At 46.4% G+C, this 17,617-nt stretch overlaps 2 protein-coding genes across 4 annotated transcripts in view; one reads left to right on the top strand and one right to left on the bottom strand.

The window, feature by feature from the left end:
• Positions 1-419: 419 nt before the first annotated feature.
• Positions 420-5,668, top strand: wdr34 (WD repeat domain 34). Its single transcript, XM_022744598.1, has 9 exons — positions 420-717; positions 1,518-1,778; positions 1,863-1,972; positions 2,128-2,285; positions 2,900-3,009; positions 3,280-3,447; positions 4,518-4,750; positions 4,836-4,993; positions 5,152-5,668. Exons 1-9 carry the CDS (start codon positions 640-642, stop codon positions 5,388-5,390), a joined length of 1,515 nt encoding a protein of 504 aa, XP_022600319.1. The 5' UTR covers positions 420-639; the 3' UTR covers positions 5,391-5,668.
• A 72-nt stretch (positions 5,669-5,740) lies between these two features.
• Positions 5,741-17,617, bottom strand: part of sptan1 (spectrin alpha, non-erythrocytic 1) — a 35,565-nt gene continuing 23,688 nt past the window's right edge. For 2 of the 3 annotated variants that reach the window (XM_022744596.1, XM_022744597.1), the window contains 28 exons: positions 17,101-17,192; positions 16,212-16,356; positions 15,947-16,128; positions 15,734-15,833; positions 15,444-15,641; positions 15,188-15,334; positions 14,992-15,095; positions 14,588-14,750; positions 13,101-13,232; positions 12,863-13,000; positions 12,671-12,775; positions 12,274-12,482; positions 12,065-12,185; positions 11,036-11,157; positions 10,799-10,931; positions 10,608-10,706; positions 10,352-10,511; positions 9,983-10,059; positions 9,687-9,896; positions 9,260-9,556; positions 9,002-9,114; positions 8,018-8,035; positions 6,959-7,013; positions 6,673-6,869; positions 6,538-6,591; positions 6,306-6,452; positions 6,045-6,192; positions 5,741-5,962 (listed from right to left, as the gene is read on the bottom strand). In XM_022744596.1, coding sequence (XP_022600317.1) covers positions 5,837-5,962; positions 6,045-6,192; positions 6,306-6,452; positions 6,538-6,591; positions 6,673-6,869; positions 6,959-7,013; positions 8,018-8,035; positions 9,002-9,114; positions 9,260-9,556; positions 9,687-9,896; positions 9,983-10,059; positions 10,352-10,511; positions 10,608-10,706; positions 10,799-10,931; positions 11,036-11,157; positions 12,065-12,185; positions 12,274-12,482; positions 12,671-12,775; positions 12,863-13,000; positions 13,101-13,232; positions 14,588-14,750; positions 14,992-15,095; positions 15,188-15,334; positions 15,444-15,641; positions 15,734-15,833; positions 15,947-16,128; positions 16,212-16,356; positions 17,101-17,192 — 3,792 coding nt within the window. In that variant the 3' untranslated portion in view covers positions 5,741-5,836. Of the gene's footprint in view, positions 5,963-6,044; positions 6,193-6,305; positions 6,453-6,537; positions 6,592-6,672; positions 6,870-6,958; positions 7,014-8,017; positions 8,036-9,001; positions 9,115-9,259; positions 9,557-9,686; positions 9,897-9,982; positions 10,060-10,351; positions 10,512-10,607; positions 10,707-10,798; positions 10,932-11,035; positions 11,158-12,064; positions 12,186-12,273; positions 12,483-12,670; positions 12,776-12,862; positions 13,001-13,100; positions 13,233-14,224; positions 14,240-14,587; positions 14,751-14,991; positions 15,096-15,187; positions 15,335-15,443; positions 15,642-15,733; positions 15,834-15,946; positions 16,129-16,211; positions 16,357-17,100; positions 17,193-17,617 lie in introns of all 3 variants that reach the window. The other variant, XM_022744595.1, reaches the window with a different exon arrangement.

Below are 17,617 nucleotides of genomic sequence, written 5' to 3'. Positions count from 1 at the left end.
ACCATACATCATTAAATTAAAATGTTATTTCTGGAAATATATTAATCTTTGTAAAGTTTGTTAACAACCGTTAATGCAACGCTGATTAACGGTTAATAGAACACCTGTGAAGCGGAGTGATACATGTAGTTAAAAGTCCCAGTGCTGTTGTACTCTATATCAGCAACTCATGGAATGCCTCTTGTCTAATCAAATTATTTGGTCGGAACAAATTATATATAGAATATAGAATATCATCAGCTACAGCTTGTAAAACATAGTGGAAACTTTTCATGTGTTGTTAACTGTGTTTCATTTTATCATTTTAAACAGCGTACATGCTCGGGTCCACCTGGGACTTTTATCCTGGAGAAGAAGCGGAAGTGAAGGAGAGACATCACTGGACCGGATATCCTGTTCGTAACCATGGAAACGCGATCTTTATAGAAAATGGCTCCGTCGTTTAGGTGCTGGGAAGACAGCAAACGACACTGTAGATGTGAAAAGTACCATGCAGCTAGGAAACCTAAGACCTTTTAGCATTCAGAAGTCATTGTTTTAATGTATTTAGCCTAGCCACTTGGGCCTAATGTTAATTAGCTTAGCCACTTAACGTTAATTCATTAAATACGGCTGTTTCTCTAAACCTGTTTCATTAGCATGTTTACAGACGAGGCCCTGGACTCAGTGAGTGTCCGGTCACTGTGGAGGGAATCCCAGCAGTCTGAGCGGGAGTCGGTACGTTAGAGCAGCAGCTCGGTGCTCTGTTAGCATGAGTGACAGTGTACTTGTAGCCTATGGAATATTTCAAATGAATTAGACAAACGACATTGTAAACACAGTAGTTAGCTAGCTGTCAGAAGCTAACTTCAGCTGGTGTTTATAGGAAATGTAACCAACCACAAGATCAAGCGCAGTGGCGATGCTAGACTCTGTGAGACCCCAGGCAAAGACGCCCATTAAAGCCTCCTTACATGCAGACTACTGGCAGATGCTACAATTTACAGATTTCCCCTAAACGCCTCACTTGCAGGCAACAGGTAGATGGGGGTTGCGGCTACAGCAGTGCAGTGTATAGTGTCTTTATGGGAAGTTTAAGGGGGTTAGTTGTCATTGTAAAATGTGCCAATATGAGGGGCCATTGGGGGCCCCTTTTCCCCTTGGAGGCCCCAAACATTTGCCTGATTTGCCTCTCCTGATTGATTAAGCCATAGCAAGTAACTTTACACTTGCATGAGACATCAGGTATGAGATTTCATGAAGAGAGAAGCTTGTATCTTTAGACCAAAACCACTTGAATATGCTGAATGCATTAACTTTAACATGTTCAAACAAACATAGACGGTTGTATACACTCACCCAAAGCTAGCTTTTACATTTTTTTTTATAAATTAAATATGTGACCACTTTAAACATAAATCATCATTGTTGCACCTACTTAAGTGGAATTAATTGTGTAATTCAAACTTGTGATTGCACTTGCTCTGAGTTTGATGTGAACCCTTCAGTAAATGGGCCTTTACTTGATGGGGTTGCAGAGAGGCTGTCAGACCAGAGCGGTGCACAGTACTGAGGCACAGGTCCAGACTGTGTCCACCACCATCGGCTGTACCCAGACGGAGCCACAGGACCAGCAAACGGAGCAGCTCCTCCAGCAAAACCACGCCGAGCCAGAACCACCTGGTCTGAAGGACTTCCTGCAGCGGGTTGAGGAAGTGGTCATCACAGAGCTGGTCAAAAATGCCAGGAGTCACGCCTTCGATGGGTTCCAGGTGAACTGGGGCGATCACAGTCAGCTGGTAAGCAGGACCGACGAATCAGGAGGCAGCTCCTTTTCTTATGGAGAGACTATTGTGCATAAGGCTTTCCCTCCATGTTTGCAGGTTTCATGCCTCCATCGTCTTCAACATCCCATCGCTCAGGAGAGAGGTCTTCATGTGACGATGGTGTCCTGGAGTTGTACAGGTTCAGTCATTGCCTGTGCATATGGTCGGTATGTTAGTTTTTAAACCTGACACTCATTGATGAAGTTCCTGGATGTTTCACCTCGTCATAGTCTTTTTTTTCGAAGCACTTAAAACATAAATAAGAAAAGACTCTTGTATATTTGTCGTGTGTGTGTGTGTGTGTGTGTGTGTGTGGGGGCAGGATTGATGATGGGTACTGGAGCACTGAGAAGTCATATGTGTGTACGTGGAATCTGGACCGTCGAGGCCTGAGCCCCAAACAAGCTGATCTGGTCATAGATGTTCCCACCGCAGTCACTGCTCTGTGCTGTCACCCCGACCAGCCCGCCCTCATCGCAGGTACACTGTCAGTCTGTGCTCTCGCACCATCAGCTGATAACAAACTGAGAACTCAAGGTCAACTCAAATGCAAATATCTCATCTAAACGTGAGGTTTGTAACTGTCGAGGATATGCATCACCAGATATCCTGGATTAACCAAGACCTGAGACCTGTTCTCCAACGGTGGTTTAACTTATCCAGGTTTAAATTCTGTTGTCCTGATCTAAAATGATCCTGTTAATGATGGTAGGATTTTATTTGATTTATATATACACTTGATTGAATCTGGAAGTCACATTAAAATCAAGATCTCATTTACTAGTGAGACCTGAGCAGAGAAAAGTAAAATGAATAACAAAAAGCAGAGATATTACATTTCAGTGATTTAAATATACATCCAGATATGTATTCACATAAACAAGCAGCCATGTTTATATAGACAGCGTCCAGAGTGTATATTTAAATGCATTTAGATACATGGTGGCATTTTACGCTCATAAGTGCAAGTTAGAAAAGAGATTATGCAAAACAGTTGCATTGAGAAGTGTTGTTGTATTACTCCTTGATGGTTTCAGTGTTTGAGTAGAGCTCAGTGTAAACGATGTTGTGGGTGTGGGTGTGGGTGTGTGTAGGGGGTCTGTACAGTGGAGAGGTGGTGGTCTGGGACACCAGTCGGACTCAGGACCCTGTGCTGGCCTTGACTGGGATGTCAGCAGACAGCCACAGGGAACCTGTTTACCAGGTGAGTGGATACAGTGTGATCCTGATGATTGATGACAGGTTTAGGTCATATGAGGCTCAGTGTCACATGATCTTTAAAAATGATGGTGTCTGTTAATGACTGTGAGTATATGAAGCATTTTGATCTGATTGGTGGATTAAAAGACATGTCCTGTGTGTGTGTGTGTGTGTGTGTGTGTGTGTGTGTGGTTGTGTGTGTGTGTGTGTGTGTGTGTGTGTGCGCGCGCGTGTGTGTGTGTGTGTGTGTGTGCGCGTGTGCGTGTGCGCACAGGTCACCTGGGTCGCCCTGCAGAAGAAAGGGGAGTTTGGGGTGCTGAGTGCAGGTTCAGGAGGGAGGGTACTGCTGTGGGCAGTGGACTCGCAGCAGGGCAGCTTTGTCCTGAATGCAGCCTACGCCTTAGTGCGACAGCAGGTTCCTCACAGCAGCAGCAGCCTCAAGGTGAGTCTCAGGATGGAGCTGTTCCTCTACACTTCCAGAGAGCAGAGACATCACAGATGAAGAATCACTGTGTTTAGTTTCAGAATATTTAAACTGTGCGTCCACACTGACTTAGTGTGAGACCTGTGCAGCAGGTCTGCTCCATCAGCTCACCTGAAGTTTGACACTTGGACAGTTTTCATGTGGGGGGGGTAGAAATGTTGTGAGTGACGGGTCGGTCATGGCAGTCATGAGCCCTCCTCCCAGGTTGTTTGTGCAGCTCCTCGAGTCTTCCATGACTGAGAAAACATAAGACGGCTGAACTTTGAAAATAAGAGTCCTAACAGCTTATTGTGGGCCAGATTGTCAAATTAAAGCACACTGACCACAAGTCTCTGAACTGCATCAGGACTTAAAAATGAAGGCCCCCAGGTGGAAACAGGAACACTCATGTCACAGGTAAATCATTTGATCCCTTTACTTTGGTTTAAACAAACATCATTCCCATCAGCCTGTTTTACTTTGTGTTTAATGCTAATTAGAAACTGTTTGCATGCTAACATGTTAAACTAAGATAGTGAATATGGTAAACGTTATACCTTCTTAGCATCTACATGTTAGCATGCTGATGTTAGCATTTAGCCTTACAGAGCTGAAGTTACCTGAAGTTTCAGCGTCCGTGAGAATTTATGTTTCCTAAACCCACAACTTTTTCTCCTTCACTCTCTGTGTATTAGAGAGGTAGGTTTACCTGCCAGGTACATCAGTGTTTATTATGGCTTCTGTAAATGCTCATCAGGTGAACAGGGACATTTGATGGATGTTTTCTAAAAACAAGGCTGTTTGTTCAGCTCCTGAAGACATTTTACCAAACAATGAAGAATATACAGTATTTAATGATTATTATTTTGTCTTATGAGGTGTTTCACCACAACTAGTATTGTTTTCCCTCCTTTTCCTTTGTGCAGTGCATCAAAAATGAAACCTTTTTAAGTCTGCAGACTTTATTTTGTCACTTTTCAACATGACAGTAATAATCTGTTCAGAGTGAACGTGGAGCTGGGACACTGACAGGTGTGTGTTGTCCACAGACCCGAGGCAGCAGTACTGTGGGCGTCACCTCTCTGGCCCTGTCTCCGTGGGACCCTGACACCTTCCTGGTGGGCTCTGAGGGCGGCCTGCTGCTCAGGTGTTCCTTCTCCTCCAAGACGCCGGCTGCTGTTCCCTCTGAGGGTCAGAGTGTGACCCTGAGAGCTCCGGCGGTCTTCTCCTTCAGGTCTCACAGCGGCCCCGTCCACTCCATCCACTGCTCCCCTTTCCACAGGTGACAGCTCCACACCGACCAGACACATGGTCAGCAGTTGTTCTACAGGTGGACCAGTGGTGACTTTGACTTGTGTTTTCTGTAGGAACTTGTTTGTGAGTGCAGGGACTGACGGTCTGGCCCACCTCCACTCTATGCTGCAGGACAACCCGCTTCTGTCTCTCAGGGTCTCAGACTCCTACGTGTTCCAGGTGCAGTGGTCTCCAACCAGACCACTGGTCTTTGCTGCAGCCACAGGACAAGGTGCAACATCAAACCTGTCTGAATGATGTGCTTCTTTTTCATAATTCATTTACACATCAGAACCAGATCAGACAAACGTTACCTGTGATGAAACTGGAATCAATGCTAAAAAAAAAAAATCTTTAGATGCATCCTCTCACTGCGTGTCTCTCTCACAGGTGAGGTGCAGATATTCGACCTGGGCCGCAGGTCCCTGAGGCCAGTCGCCACCATAGAGCAGGGAGCTGCGGGACAAGCTGCTACTTGTTTGGCCTTCAACTGTCAGAGCACCCATCTGTTGGCGGTGGGAAACACAGACGGGACAGTTGGTGTTTGGCAGCTGAGTGCAGATCTGACCGAGCAAAGCCCCAGAGAGAGCAGCCAGCTGGAGCAGATAGCCAATCAGGTGGCAGAATGAGACACATGACCTGGGACATCAAAGGACTGTTTCATCCTCTGTTTATATCGACTGTGTTTTGTAAAAAAATTTAATTAAAGAAAATACTGAAAACTCAGTGTGGAAGTGAAATAAAAAGGAGTGAGCAGAGGTTTCCAGTTCTAACCAGTAGCGTTTATTAAAGCACACTGCAGTTGTTCAGGTGTTGGTACAACATTATTGTTACTATTAGGTTCTTAAATTCATCGAAAGCACAAGCTAAAACAGCTAAAACAATCACATTCAAATGCAGACAGATCCACTATGCTATCGTGAGAAGCACAAAGTTAAGGTAGAGCGAGATAAATAGAACAGACAGTTGTTATTAGTGAGTTTTCTGGTGCCACAGTCATGCAGTTTCAGCCGTGTGTTCGTGTTGAAGTGTGTGAGGGAAAACGCGTCCCGATTGGTCACTGGGGGGCGGGGGATCAGTTGACAAAGAGCGAGCGGGTGAATTCGACAAAGTCGAAGGCTGACGGCAGCTCGCGGCCCTTGCTGTCGAGGTAGGGCTTCATGTGTGAGAGACAGTAGTCCGCCTGCTCCTTGGTCAGGTTCTGAAAGGAAGAGGGGGACAGTTAGACCTCCATGAAGATCAGACCCTGAAACCACATCCACAGAGCCGAGAACCGGTCTGACCTGGTAGAGCTCTTCTTTAGTCACGTAGGGTTTGTTTTCGGTGCTCAGAGCTCGGAACGCGCTCTCTATCTCCTCACTGGACTTGACGTTCTCTGTCTCACGGCTGATCATGAACGCCATGTACTCCTGCAGCGACACGTTGCCATCCCTGCGCACACACGCACATGTACAAATACACACACACACACACACACCTCACAGTTAGGCAGCAAATTCAACAGTATGTAAACTACAAACAGCCGCACTGTTCCATACACAGACCTGTTGGGATCCACCGTGTCGAGTATGGCCTCGAACTCAGGATCAGGTTCTCCCTCCTCCACCATGGGCAGGTCGTAGCCTAACGAGCGCAGACACGACTTGAACTCCTGGTGGTTCAGACGACCAGACTTCTCCTTGTCGAAGTGCCTGTGAAAAAGCAGGAGAGCGTGAGGCTGGGACTCTGATCAGACACAGGAACACATCATGATGGAGGCAGGTCAATGTCACTCACTTGAACATCATGCTGAACTCCTTCAGAGCTTCCTCCGTCACTCCAGTGGTGTTCCTGAAACACAGAGAGCATCATGAGCTCAAACTCCTCACAGCTTTTCTCACTGTGTTTGACTTCCACACTGTCAGTGTGTACCTGGCCTGTATCTGCTGCTCCAGGTTATGCTGCATCCTCATTCCCAGTTGGTCCAGTTGGTCCCACTGCTGGGCCAGGCCCACTGTGCTGTGCTCTGTGTATTTGTTGTCTAAGATCAATGCCTCCTCCATAGCTGCTCCCAGGTCTTCAATCTTCTTCAGCTGGCTGCGCATGGCCCGGATCTCCTGGTGCTTACGCTGCACACATCAACAGAACCGGTCACATGGTGTCCACCTCACACTATGACTCTGCATCAGCAGTGTTGTTAACATGTAATGAGCTTTACCTTAGTGGCCTCCAGCTGGGACTCCAGGGTACCGGACTCCTCCACCATACAGGACCTGACACCAACACACACTGATGTTAGAGGAGGCAGCAGAGTCTGGAGAACTCCACACACACACTCACACTGTTAGGACGACACATTCCTACAACATCCCACACAAACCTTCATGAATAAAGATTTAATGTAGAGTCTAGAGGTGCAGATAAACTGGTTCTGGGTGTTGAATTCAACATGTCACTAGTGTGTGGGTCTGTTATTCTGTCTCTACGGCCTCAGAGTGGAGATGAATTAATGCCAAAGATCTACTGGTAACCCAAACCATGCAAGGGAGGGCTCCTGCACACAGGAGTGGAAACTGCAGCAGATCATGAATATCAACGTTACAGAGGATGAATGTAGCAGAAAAATAAACCACAGCGACACAATGGGACCAAATTACAGCTTCAAATATACTTGTCCACTCTGCAGTTTCCACCCCTGCAGTGCAGACTTCACCAGGTGACCACCAGCCAGTCCACCAGTTGAAGGCAGTGCTGTCTGCAGCCTGGTGCTCTGAGTCTGAGTACTGGGTGGGTGTTAGTAGAGCAGGGAGGTGCCGAGCACACCACAGCTTCTACACTGAGTGCGTGAGGTCACACAGCCCTCACACCGTGTGAGGTCAGAGGAAACAAAAGGAAACCAGAGCGAGGCTCGACAGAGGTTGACCTTCCAGAAAGATCATCAGCAACCTGGTACTGATAGACACAGATAACTCGCCGATAGGCTATGCTATTCAGAGAGAGGACCAGAGACCAAACATGAGACAGGACACAGAGAAATATTCATCTTCATCAACCATGAGCAAGAGGAACATGTGTTTTTAAACTGGTCCTATGAAGCTGAATCATTAAAAAAACAATACCCATCTGAGAGATCAAAGATTTACCTTCATCATCATCATCATCATCATCATCATCATCATCATCATCATCATCATCATCATCACATCCCTCAGCTTTCAGACACAGATTCTAACACTCAGACAGACAGTGGTCATAAAAGAGAAAAAGTGATATTAACCCATCCAGAAGATACGTCCTGATTAGCACAGCGATCCGAAGCAGCAGCAAGGAAGCAGCCGAGAGGAAGGAGGGGGGCGGGGGAGGGAGAGAGAGAGAGAACAAATACACATTAACAACATGAAGCAACGACACAGTGCTCACTGAAAATAACACCCTCAACAAGCTCAACACCAGTGAGCAGAGTGATGAAGTGTCTGATGTTTGTGCCGCAGATCAAACACAGTCAACAGATAAATCAGTCTGTCAACAGGAAGATGGACACAGCAGGAAGCACCTTCACACACTGAGCCATCACCTGTACAATGACTGTCAGAGCAGCAAGGGGGGTATTCCATCAACGTCACTAAGGAAATCTGCGCTTACTTGAAAAAGCCCGGTTAGAATTAACGTCGACTTTCACTTCAGGCTCACGCCGCTCCATTAACGCAATTTAGCCGAGCCTCATCAACGTCAACTCAAACCAGGCTTGAACAAGCTGCTTTATGTGCGCACACAGACTACAAGCAGCACAGAACAGGCGATTGTGGAAAAGATCATGTCACAGACAAAAGGGGAAAACAAGATCCGTCTTCTTCTCAGCAGCGGAGCAGCTCTGCATTAGAGTTAACACCCGTCCTGTAGAATATGTGAATAATGTAATGTCAAGTAAAACCCAACCAGTTACAGCTACAGGTGGAGTGGAGAAGTTTATCAGTGAGCAGTAACTGATCTGCAGTAACTGATGTGCTCTGTGTGAGAAAATACCCATGTGCTCAGCTTCTTCAGGTAAAGTAAGTGGCCCTTCCTGCATGTGGAATTCATAAACGTTCAGCTAAACGTTTAAAGAAAAAATGTTTTTTTTTCTAGCTTTTAGGAAGAAAGTATCAAACTATATTAGCGATATAAGCCAGGATTTTCCTTTATCTGCCTTGATGGAATAAGGCCCAGGTCTCCAAGTGCAAGAAGCTAAAGACTTGGGGCTCCGCTGGAGCGCGTCCTCTACCTGGTCTCCTGCAGCCACTGGTGGAAGGCGTTGGCGTGCTGCGCAAACTCCTGACGCAGTTTGTCGTTTTCCTCCTGTCTCCTCTGCTCCTTCTGCAGCTCCAGCTCTCGCTCCTGCAGCAAAGTGAACAAGGTCGTGATGAACACCTGGACATGATGAGCTCAAACAGGTGAGCAGGGGGATTTGGATTAAAAAACAAAGTGGATGAAAACATGAGGCTGTATATGTGAATGTGTATATAATCCTTGATGCGGGGACCTTGATGATCTTCTGCAGGTTCCTCCAGGTCTCCTCCAGGGCCTCCATGGTGAACCAGGTGTAGGGGTTGGAAACCACCTGGTAGCTCTTGATCTGCTGGTCCAGCTCGGCCAGCTGGTTGAAGTCGGCCTGAGCCGAGCTCAGCGAGGAGCGGAAGGCCTCGTGGGCCTCTCGCAGCGCCCGGATCTCCTCCAGAGAGTTGCACCTGACCGGGTCTGTCAGGTCCTCCTCTGCGTTCTCGAACCAGCTGTTGAAGGCTGAAGCTTTCTTGGCGAATGTCAGGAACAAGTCTTCAACCTGGAGTGGGAAAGATACAATCCTTAAAACATCTCACTGATTTTACCTTTGTTTGTCTCGATGCTTCATTTGCCTTTAAGCTTTGACTCAAAGAACAAGCATCAACAAAACCATCCTCAGGCCTCTTTACCTTTCTGAAGTGCTCCTGAGCCTCCAGAAGCTTCTTCTTGCGAGCGGCTGAGTTAGACAGCAGCTGGTTCCAGCGCTTCATCAAGGCAGCGTGGCGAGCTTCGATGGCTTTCGATTGGACGTGCTTGGTGGCCAGCAGCTGGTCCTTCAGAGCTGTGATGTTTGTGATGCCCTCCTGCTGGAAGGCCTGGAGGCCGGCATCAAACGTTTCCTGCAGACAGACACACACACGTGCATCATCAGAGGAGAGAGTAACACGGTGCAGAGGAAACGTACGGCACTGTGAGAGAGGAGTACCTGCTTGGTGAGCAGAGTCTGCACAGACGACAGGTCTCTGCCGTAGTCATCAGTCTTCAGGCTGTTTTCTTTCTCACCTGAACACAAACCACATCACAGGTTCACAACCGATCAAACCAGACCAACACAAACCAGTCTGGACTGGACACAGCTACACCTGCTCTGGTTTCCTAGACAAGTACTGAAGGTACGATTTCATATTTGAGGAAATAAGCTTGTTGGAGTCAGGATGTGGTTAGCTTAGCTTAGCTTTAAGACTAGAAGCAGCTAGCCTGGCTCTCTCAAAAGCCAAAAACTATATCTATGAGCTCCTCTAAAGCTCATGAGTCACTCTTCAGGTGAAGGACACGAGTCTTTGTGTATTCGTACCGATCCAGGACTCCACCACGTCGGCCTTCCAGTTGAACTGCAGGAAGGCGGAGTTTTCGTCCAGCTTGGCCTTCCTCTGAGCCGCCGCCCTCTCCAGCTCTGATACTTTGCCTCTCAGAGCCGACATCTTGGCGCTGATGTTGTCCACATGATGGTTGTTCTGTTGGAAACACAAGAAAGATCTTAATACACCTTCACTACACGACTTACACAGATGATCATCTCAGTGATGGACTGTTCCCAGTGTAGTCGGTACCTTCTTGATCAGCTCCTCTCCGTTAGCGCACACGTCGTTGACTCGGTCCCTGTGCACAGTGAAGTCTGTTTCAAATGCTTCGTGCTTCTTAAGTAAACCCTGTGGAGAAGAACAGTTTCCCTGACACTTAGTAAAACTCATCACCACAGTTAAAGTTAAAACACGTTGATCTCATTGTGTGTGAACAGCACCTGCACAGCAGCCAGCGTGTCTCCGTAGTCCTCACTCCCAACTAGATTCAACTTCTCATTAATCCAAGCTTCTTCTTCTTCCACGTTCGCCACAAACTGCTGGTACTCCAGCGACTCCTCCAGCCTCTGTCCCCTGAGAGCAAACACACACATCACACACTGTCACACACTGTTTGTGTTTTTAGGCTGCATCAGTGTGGCAGACCGAGTCCCTCAGGACTTCAGGACCAGGTTTACCTTGCTCCAGACAAGTCTTTGAGTTCCTTCCAGTGGTCGACAAACTGGGCCAGCCTCTGCTGGATCTCCTCCTGCCCGATGGTGTTGTCATCGGACAGCTTCTTCCCAGTGTCCAGCACCGACTGGGAACACACACAACACACACCCGATCACTGCATCACACAGCCAGAGTACTGTACTAAATATTCTCCAGTACTGACACAGTCAATGTGAAGTGATCAGACTTATGAATCACTGAGAGTTTGTTGTTTTGCTCGATGGCTTTTCTCTCGAGAGCAAGACGAGAAGATCAAAAACACTTTCACATCTTTTGTTAGGTAGCTTAGCATAAAGACTGGGAGGAGGGGGAGCTAGCCTTAACACACCGACCTCCACTTCTAAAGTTCACAAATGAACATGTATGTAGTTAAATGTGTCCACTGTTACATTTCATGCTGTAACTACTTGTTGACAAACAACAGTTCGTCCATGCTGGTTGCCTGGCAACTTCTTTGTCACACCAATACTGTAAGGTCAAGAAATAGTTCCAGTCTGCAACTACCTCAACAAACACAACACAACCGTTTATGTAGTGAGTTTTAAAAGTGTTGGCAGATGAATTCTTGAACTTTGGAAGCAACTAGACTTGTCATTTCCCTCCTGCTGGCAATCTTTGTGCTAAGCTAACCGCTAACCGCTAACCATGTCCTGACACCAGAGCTGCGGTTGAAAAGTCAAAAATCCCCTTTTTTAACCACTTTTCTTTGACCTCGATGGAGAACATCATGAGGTCACAGTCTGCCGTTTTAAATGTTACTGCCACAAAGGATTGTGGGACGGCATTATCTTCTTTCCTTTCATTAAAGAAAATAGAAAAAGAAAAAGTACCACGACCTCTACTGGTTGAGCCGAGGCCTTATTTGTAGTGGGTCAACACTAAGGTCAGATAGAATAGCTGAGAACTTCACACAGACTTTCTGTCTGTTTAAATTCACTGAGGAGTTGTAAAGGTGTCACTGAGTGAACAAGACAAACAGATCAGTCCTCTACCTGAATGGCCGGCTCATGGGCTCCCAGCTCGGCCTCCAGTCTCTTGTGTTTCTTCCTCAGATTCTGTACTCCTGTCAAATCACGTCCGTAGTCCTCCGAACTCACTAGCAACTTCTTTTCTCTGTTGGTTAATGTGGATGGTTAAGTTGTGCATGACTCATTTCCACTACTTCTTCTAGACAACATGACCTGAGCGGGAACTCTCTTACTTGATCCAAGACTCTTCATCATCCAGGTCCCTGAAGAACTGGTGCAGGCGGTGGGACTCGTTCAGTTTGGCGCGGCGGCCGGCGGCCATGCTCTTGATCTTGGCAAAGCGGCTGTTGACGGCGTCGCGCTTGTCCTTCACCTGGGAGGTGTCGAAGGCGTTGCTGGCCATCAGGCTGTCGGCCTGGCCGTTCAGATCCTTCAGACGATCCTGCAGGAGGGATGAGGGGGTCAGAGGGTCCCACTGTAACTCTGGATCATGTGAATCTCATTTCTTATCTTACTTCTACTACAGATTACTTACTAGGGTCTTTTAAAATTTTTAGTTTTCCAATTTGTAATGAGTCAGGCGCAGATGTGCAGCTGACACACATGCAGAGACTCTGTGGTGATAAATACCTCATGGGCAGAAATATCAGCCTCCAGCAGCTGGTGTTTCTTCAGCAGGTTGTTGACTGAGGCCAGATCTTTACCGTAATCCTCAGAGGCAAGAAGAGCTTCCACCTGAGAACCAACAACATGCATCAGACGGTGACACACCTACACACAGGAGATGATCTCAGTGTTTCCATTGGTCTTACAGACTCTCACCTCAGAAAGCCAAAAGTCAAAGTCCTTGATGCCTGTGTTGAAGTTCTGCTGCTTGTTGGCCTCTTTCAGTTTCTGGCTCTTCTCTGCAGATTTGTTGACCAGGAACTGCCACTGTTCATCCAGAGCGTTGAGCCGCGCCTGACGAGCAGACAAAGAACAACGTTATTTCCTGCCTGTGAATCTCAGTCACATTTAACAGAATGTAATGTAATGCAGCATTCAGACAGGATGAACGTACCTTGACTGCGTCCTCGCTGCCGGCGCAGGCTCCTCTCTGGATCAAGGCGTTGCCAGTATCGATGACTCCACGGATCCTGTCGGCGTTGGCGTGCAGCTCGGCCTCAAACGCCTGATGTTTCTGATGCTTACTCTGGAGGGAGCAGGGACACGGCATGAGAACCACGAGGTGGACGAGCTCCTGATTTATGGTGTAAATGTTCTGAACTCTCCTTAAAACTGAGATGCACTTAAGTTTTAGATCACCCTCAGTTTTACAGTTGAAATCATACCTGAACCGCATCCACTTCAATAAAAACTGAAAAACTGAGGGCGTTCTAAAACAGTTGTGTAGGTCATTTAGCATTAGCAGCTAGCAGTGCTTTCATACTTACATTCTGCACAAGATCTGAAATTAAAGTTTTTTTTCCCAGAATCACACTGACATTAAATGTACATCAGTGTTTAAATTGTGTTTGAAACTGACAAACTAAAATGTGGAAAACAACAAAATTACTTGAACACAGGACGGTAACTATGACAGACGATGTGTGGGACATCGATATACACACAGGACAAACAGGTGAAGAACAAAAAAATGGCAACATCTGCAGCAGAGCCGACTCTGAGAAAACCTACAGGAGGAGGAGTCACTTTAAAGTCACTTCACGTTTGTGTCTTTCTATATTTACCGTGTCTTTACACATGACCTGCAACACTCTCACAGCCAATCATGTCTTTAAAGTTCAGGTAGAAACTTCATAAATTTAGGATTTGTTCATCAAACTTGAAATTCATCATTTCAAGTTTGACTTTGATTTTTGAGTCAAACATCTGATATAAGTTTAAAGATGACCCTCCTCCAGAACTGAAAACAAAAATGAAGCCACACCCAAAAACTAGCAGCTTTTGATGACAAAACAAACCTGGAATAAATAATAATATCACAGAATTAAGCCAAAATAGTTTTGAGTTATCAAAATTAAAACCCAAGTTGAAAGAAGCCGGCACTCAACAGTGCTGATGAGGAACAAACTGAAGATGGACAGATGCTTCTACGTCGTGTCTACACAGACAACACAGACATGGACACATGGAGGAGAACCTGCTCGGTTGTTAGTCAGCTGACACACTACTCAAACTTACCAGCAGCTTGGACAGCTAAAAAAAAAAATAAGACAGTGGGAGAAAAGTTCAGTCTCACTTCAGACAGGACAACGGGAGGGATTTCACACAGTTAGAGAAACGTATCGTCAATACAACAAGACAAAACACATTAGCAGTTTTAATGTGGCTACGGTCACATGACTCAGCACCTGATCTAGAATCAGGCACCAGCTGTGAAAATGAGCTTCTTTTTCTTCTAAACATTTCTTCTTCTGTTTCGGAGACAGAAACAATTGCCGTCTTTCCTGTTCACTACATCACAGTTACTCTCTGTTCTCCTGTTAGACTAGCTGTGTTGTTATGAACCTCTGTGAGTCGGTCCGTGTCTGCAGAAAACTGTACCTGGATGTTAGTGGGGTCCTTGTAGGACTCATCAGTTGCAGTCTGCAGCTTCTCGCTGATCCAAGCCTCGATCTCGTCCACATCCCTGCTGAACTGCTGCAGCGTCTGAGATTCACCCAGCTTCGAACGTTTTTCAATCATCTGAGCCTTCAGCCGGCGCCACCTGCCAACAACGTTTCAAATTTAAAGGGGTGAGCTCAACAAAAACAGTTAAATGGTTCACATCTTATCAGACAGGAAGAACTGGTGATAAAATATCATTATTTGCTATTAATCTCCTCAAACTCATATTAGCAGTGATGGAGTCAGACGCTCAGATAAAACAACTGAAGATGCATATTCTGCATGTTCCTCTCATGTTAAAGTATTCTGTTGATCCCTGAATAACTCCAGATGTTTCCTACCTGTCGAGGACTTCATTGCAGCGGTTGAAGATCTCAGGTTTGGCGTAATGATCGGCTCCAATCAGCTGATCAGCAAAGGACTGCAGAGCAGCGATCTTCTCCTCCTGTACAACAACAGGGCAACATTCAATCATTTATAGAACAAAAACTAATAATCATGTTTGAAACTGTCACTCAGGTGAAACATCTCACTGACCTGCACATTAATGGCCTTGTCAAAGTCTTCATGTTTCTTGATCAGAGCCTCCACACTGTCCAGGGAGTCACCCTTGTCGTCACTGGCGAGGAAGGCTTCACGAGCTGCCATCCAGTTCTCAGCCTGTTCACAGTCCCTGTTGAAGAGCTGGTGAGGGACAAAGACAACAGTCAGAACAACAACAACAGTCAGTCAAAGGAGAGACAAACAGCTGTCAGTGATGAACTGGTCGTCTTGTTGCTCAGCGCTTCAATACCTGGAGCTCCAGGCACTGGTCCAACATCATGCGCCGCTGCACCCAGGCCTTCTCCAGGTCGGCACGCTCATGGTCAAGAGCCTCCAGTTTCTGCTGAATCTCAGGGCTGGCGTAGTGACCTCTCGCCAGCAGCTGCTGACCGAACTGTTCAAAGGCCTGGAAGGTCCCAGCACGAGCGTCAATCTCTGTGCGGTGTTCCTGGAAAGAAAAGAAACACAGGTTCATCAGTGCTCGATGGGCAGTGACCTTCACTGACATCTGATCAGAAACAGGAGGGAGGAAGTCAGTACCTGGTGTCTTTCCAGAAGGGCCTCAGCTCCGGTCACATCTTTGGCCAGCTCCTCTGAGGACACGAGCCCTCGGATGCCATTAATCCAGGACATCAGATCTCTGTGTACAGATGATGAGTTAGAGCCAAATACATGTTAACACATCTCATTTTAAATGTGGTTCTTCACTCGAAGTTCTAGCCCGGTGAGGTCCACCGGCTGTTCCCTCCTCACCTGAAGTCAGACAGGAAGCGCTGCAGGTCATGGGAGTTGCCGAGCTTGTCTTTGCGCTGGTCAGCACGTCCCACCAGGCTGCTCCAAGCCGTGTTCAGCTCAGTGCATTTCTCCTGGATGTCGTCCACTGCCTCTGGGTGGGACTGGATCAGACGCTCTGCTGTCTCACCGAGAGAGTTCACCTGGGTGGGGGAGGGCACCAAACATGAGTCAAAGTCCCATGTAAAATCTTACATTCAGCTAAAAAGCTTTATCAGTGACTGACCTTATCACCCAGAGCAGCCAGGTCTCTCTCAAAGCCTTCATGTTTGCGTTGCAGAGCCTGAACACTGGCCAAGTCGTGACCGTAGTTGTCGGTGTTGAGGGCCTGGTTCTTCTCCTCGATCCACTCTTTAGTTTCATCAGCATCTCTGTGGAGGCACAAACACAATGCTGTTCAGAGAGAGTCAGTGTGTCATCAAACATCTTCTCTGAGCAGGGCGACTGACCGAAGGCCATTTCCTCCAGTGTTCATGACTCTCATGACTTTAGTAAAATGCCATTTTGTTTCATTTCATTTATTCAGCGTAACATTGTGGACATGTTTTTTTTGTAAAAGAAAAATAGATGAGAGTTTATGAAACAAAGTTCCCCGGCCGACTTCTTGTTGAGAGGAGGTGTTTATTGTTTTGTTTTGCTGTAGCCAGTTAGTGGAGAGTGTAGCATCTGACCTGCTATGTCATTTTCACTTGATACAAACATTTATTCATATAAACAAACTACATTGATGTACGAGTTGTTATTCCTGTAACCTGTACAGCTGCGTCAATCTCGTCCACGCTCGTCACCATATTAATCATTAACAATTTTTTGTGGATCAAGTGAGGTAACGAGCTCTGTACGAGGATGATGTCACCTTTCTGAATCCTGACACTGAGAACAGCAGCTGATCTATTTAAATCACTGAACAAACTGCAGATATGAGAAGTGATTTAGACGTTCAATCCTCAACAGCAAACTCTGTTATAACCCGGAATCTGCTCTAAACAAAGGACATTATATGAGAAGTAGGTTTTAGGCTTCATCGTTCTGGCCTGTATTTGAATTGTATGGCTCCAGTAACTGTCGTAGATGACAGTGAGGTTTCATCACAGACTGCAGTGCTTGGTTTGTACCTGTGGAAGCGCTGCACCTCATGGGCACTGCCCAGCATGTTGCTCCTTTCCTCAGCGAGCTGCTGCAGTGACCGCCAGCGATTATTCAGCTCCTGGACACCAAACAGAAAACATGAGACAGCATTCACACTTTTCACAGTTTGATCCTCCTACAGCTCAACATGTGAACTTAATATAATCTCAATTAAAGAGGGAGTCAACATGGGATTCAGTCATGTGTGAAGATTATAGATGTACTAAAAAAAAATAGCATAAATCAGATAAACTTAGAGATCAAGTTTTAAGGTGAGAGAAGCTAAATTAAACATTTAACTTGATGTAAATACAGTGTGTGCCTTTTAATTTTCATAGTTTGTGCTGATGTGTGTTTGATGTGCACAGACAATGACGGACAAACAGGCAGATAGATGATGAGGGTAAGATGCACAGGACTGGATGCAGGGTAAAAACATTACGGGGCTGGATATCAGCACTGATCTCCCGATTCTATTTGATTTCTATTCAAGTCCAGAATCGA

The sequence above is a fragment of the Seriola dumerili genome, unplaced genomic scaffold (assembly GCF_002260705.1).
Source record: "Seriola dumerili isolate Sdu_G_001 unplaced genomic scaffold, Sdu_1.0 BDQW01000081.1, whole genome shotgun sequence".
Classification (NCBI taxonomy): Eukaryota; Metazoa; Chordata; class Actinopteri; order Carangiformes; family Carangidae; genus Seriola; species Seriola dumerili.
The sequence above is the reverse complement of the archived record's forward strand: the minus strand, read 5'-3'. Positions and strand labels throughout refer to the sequence as shown.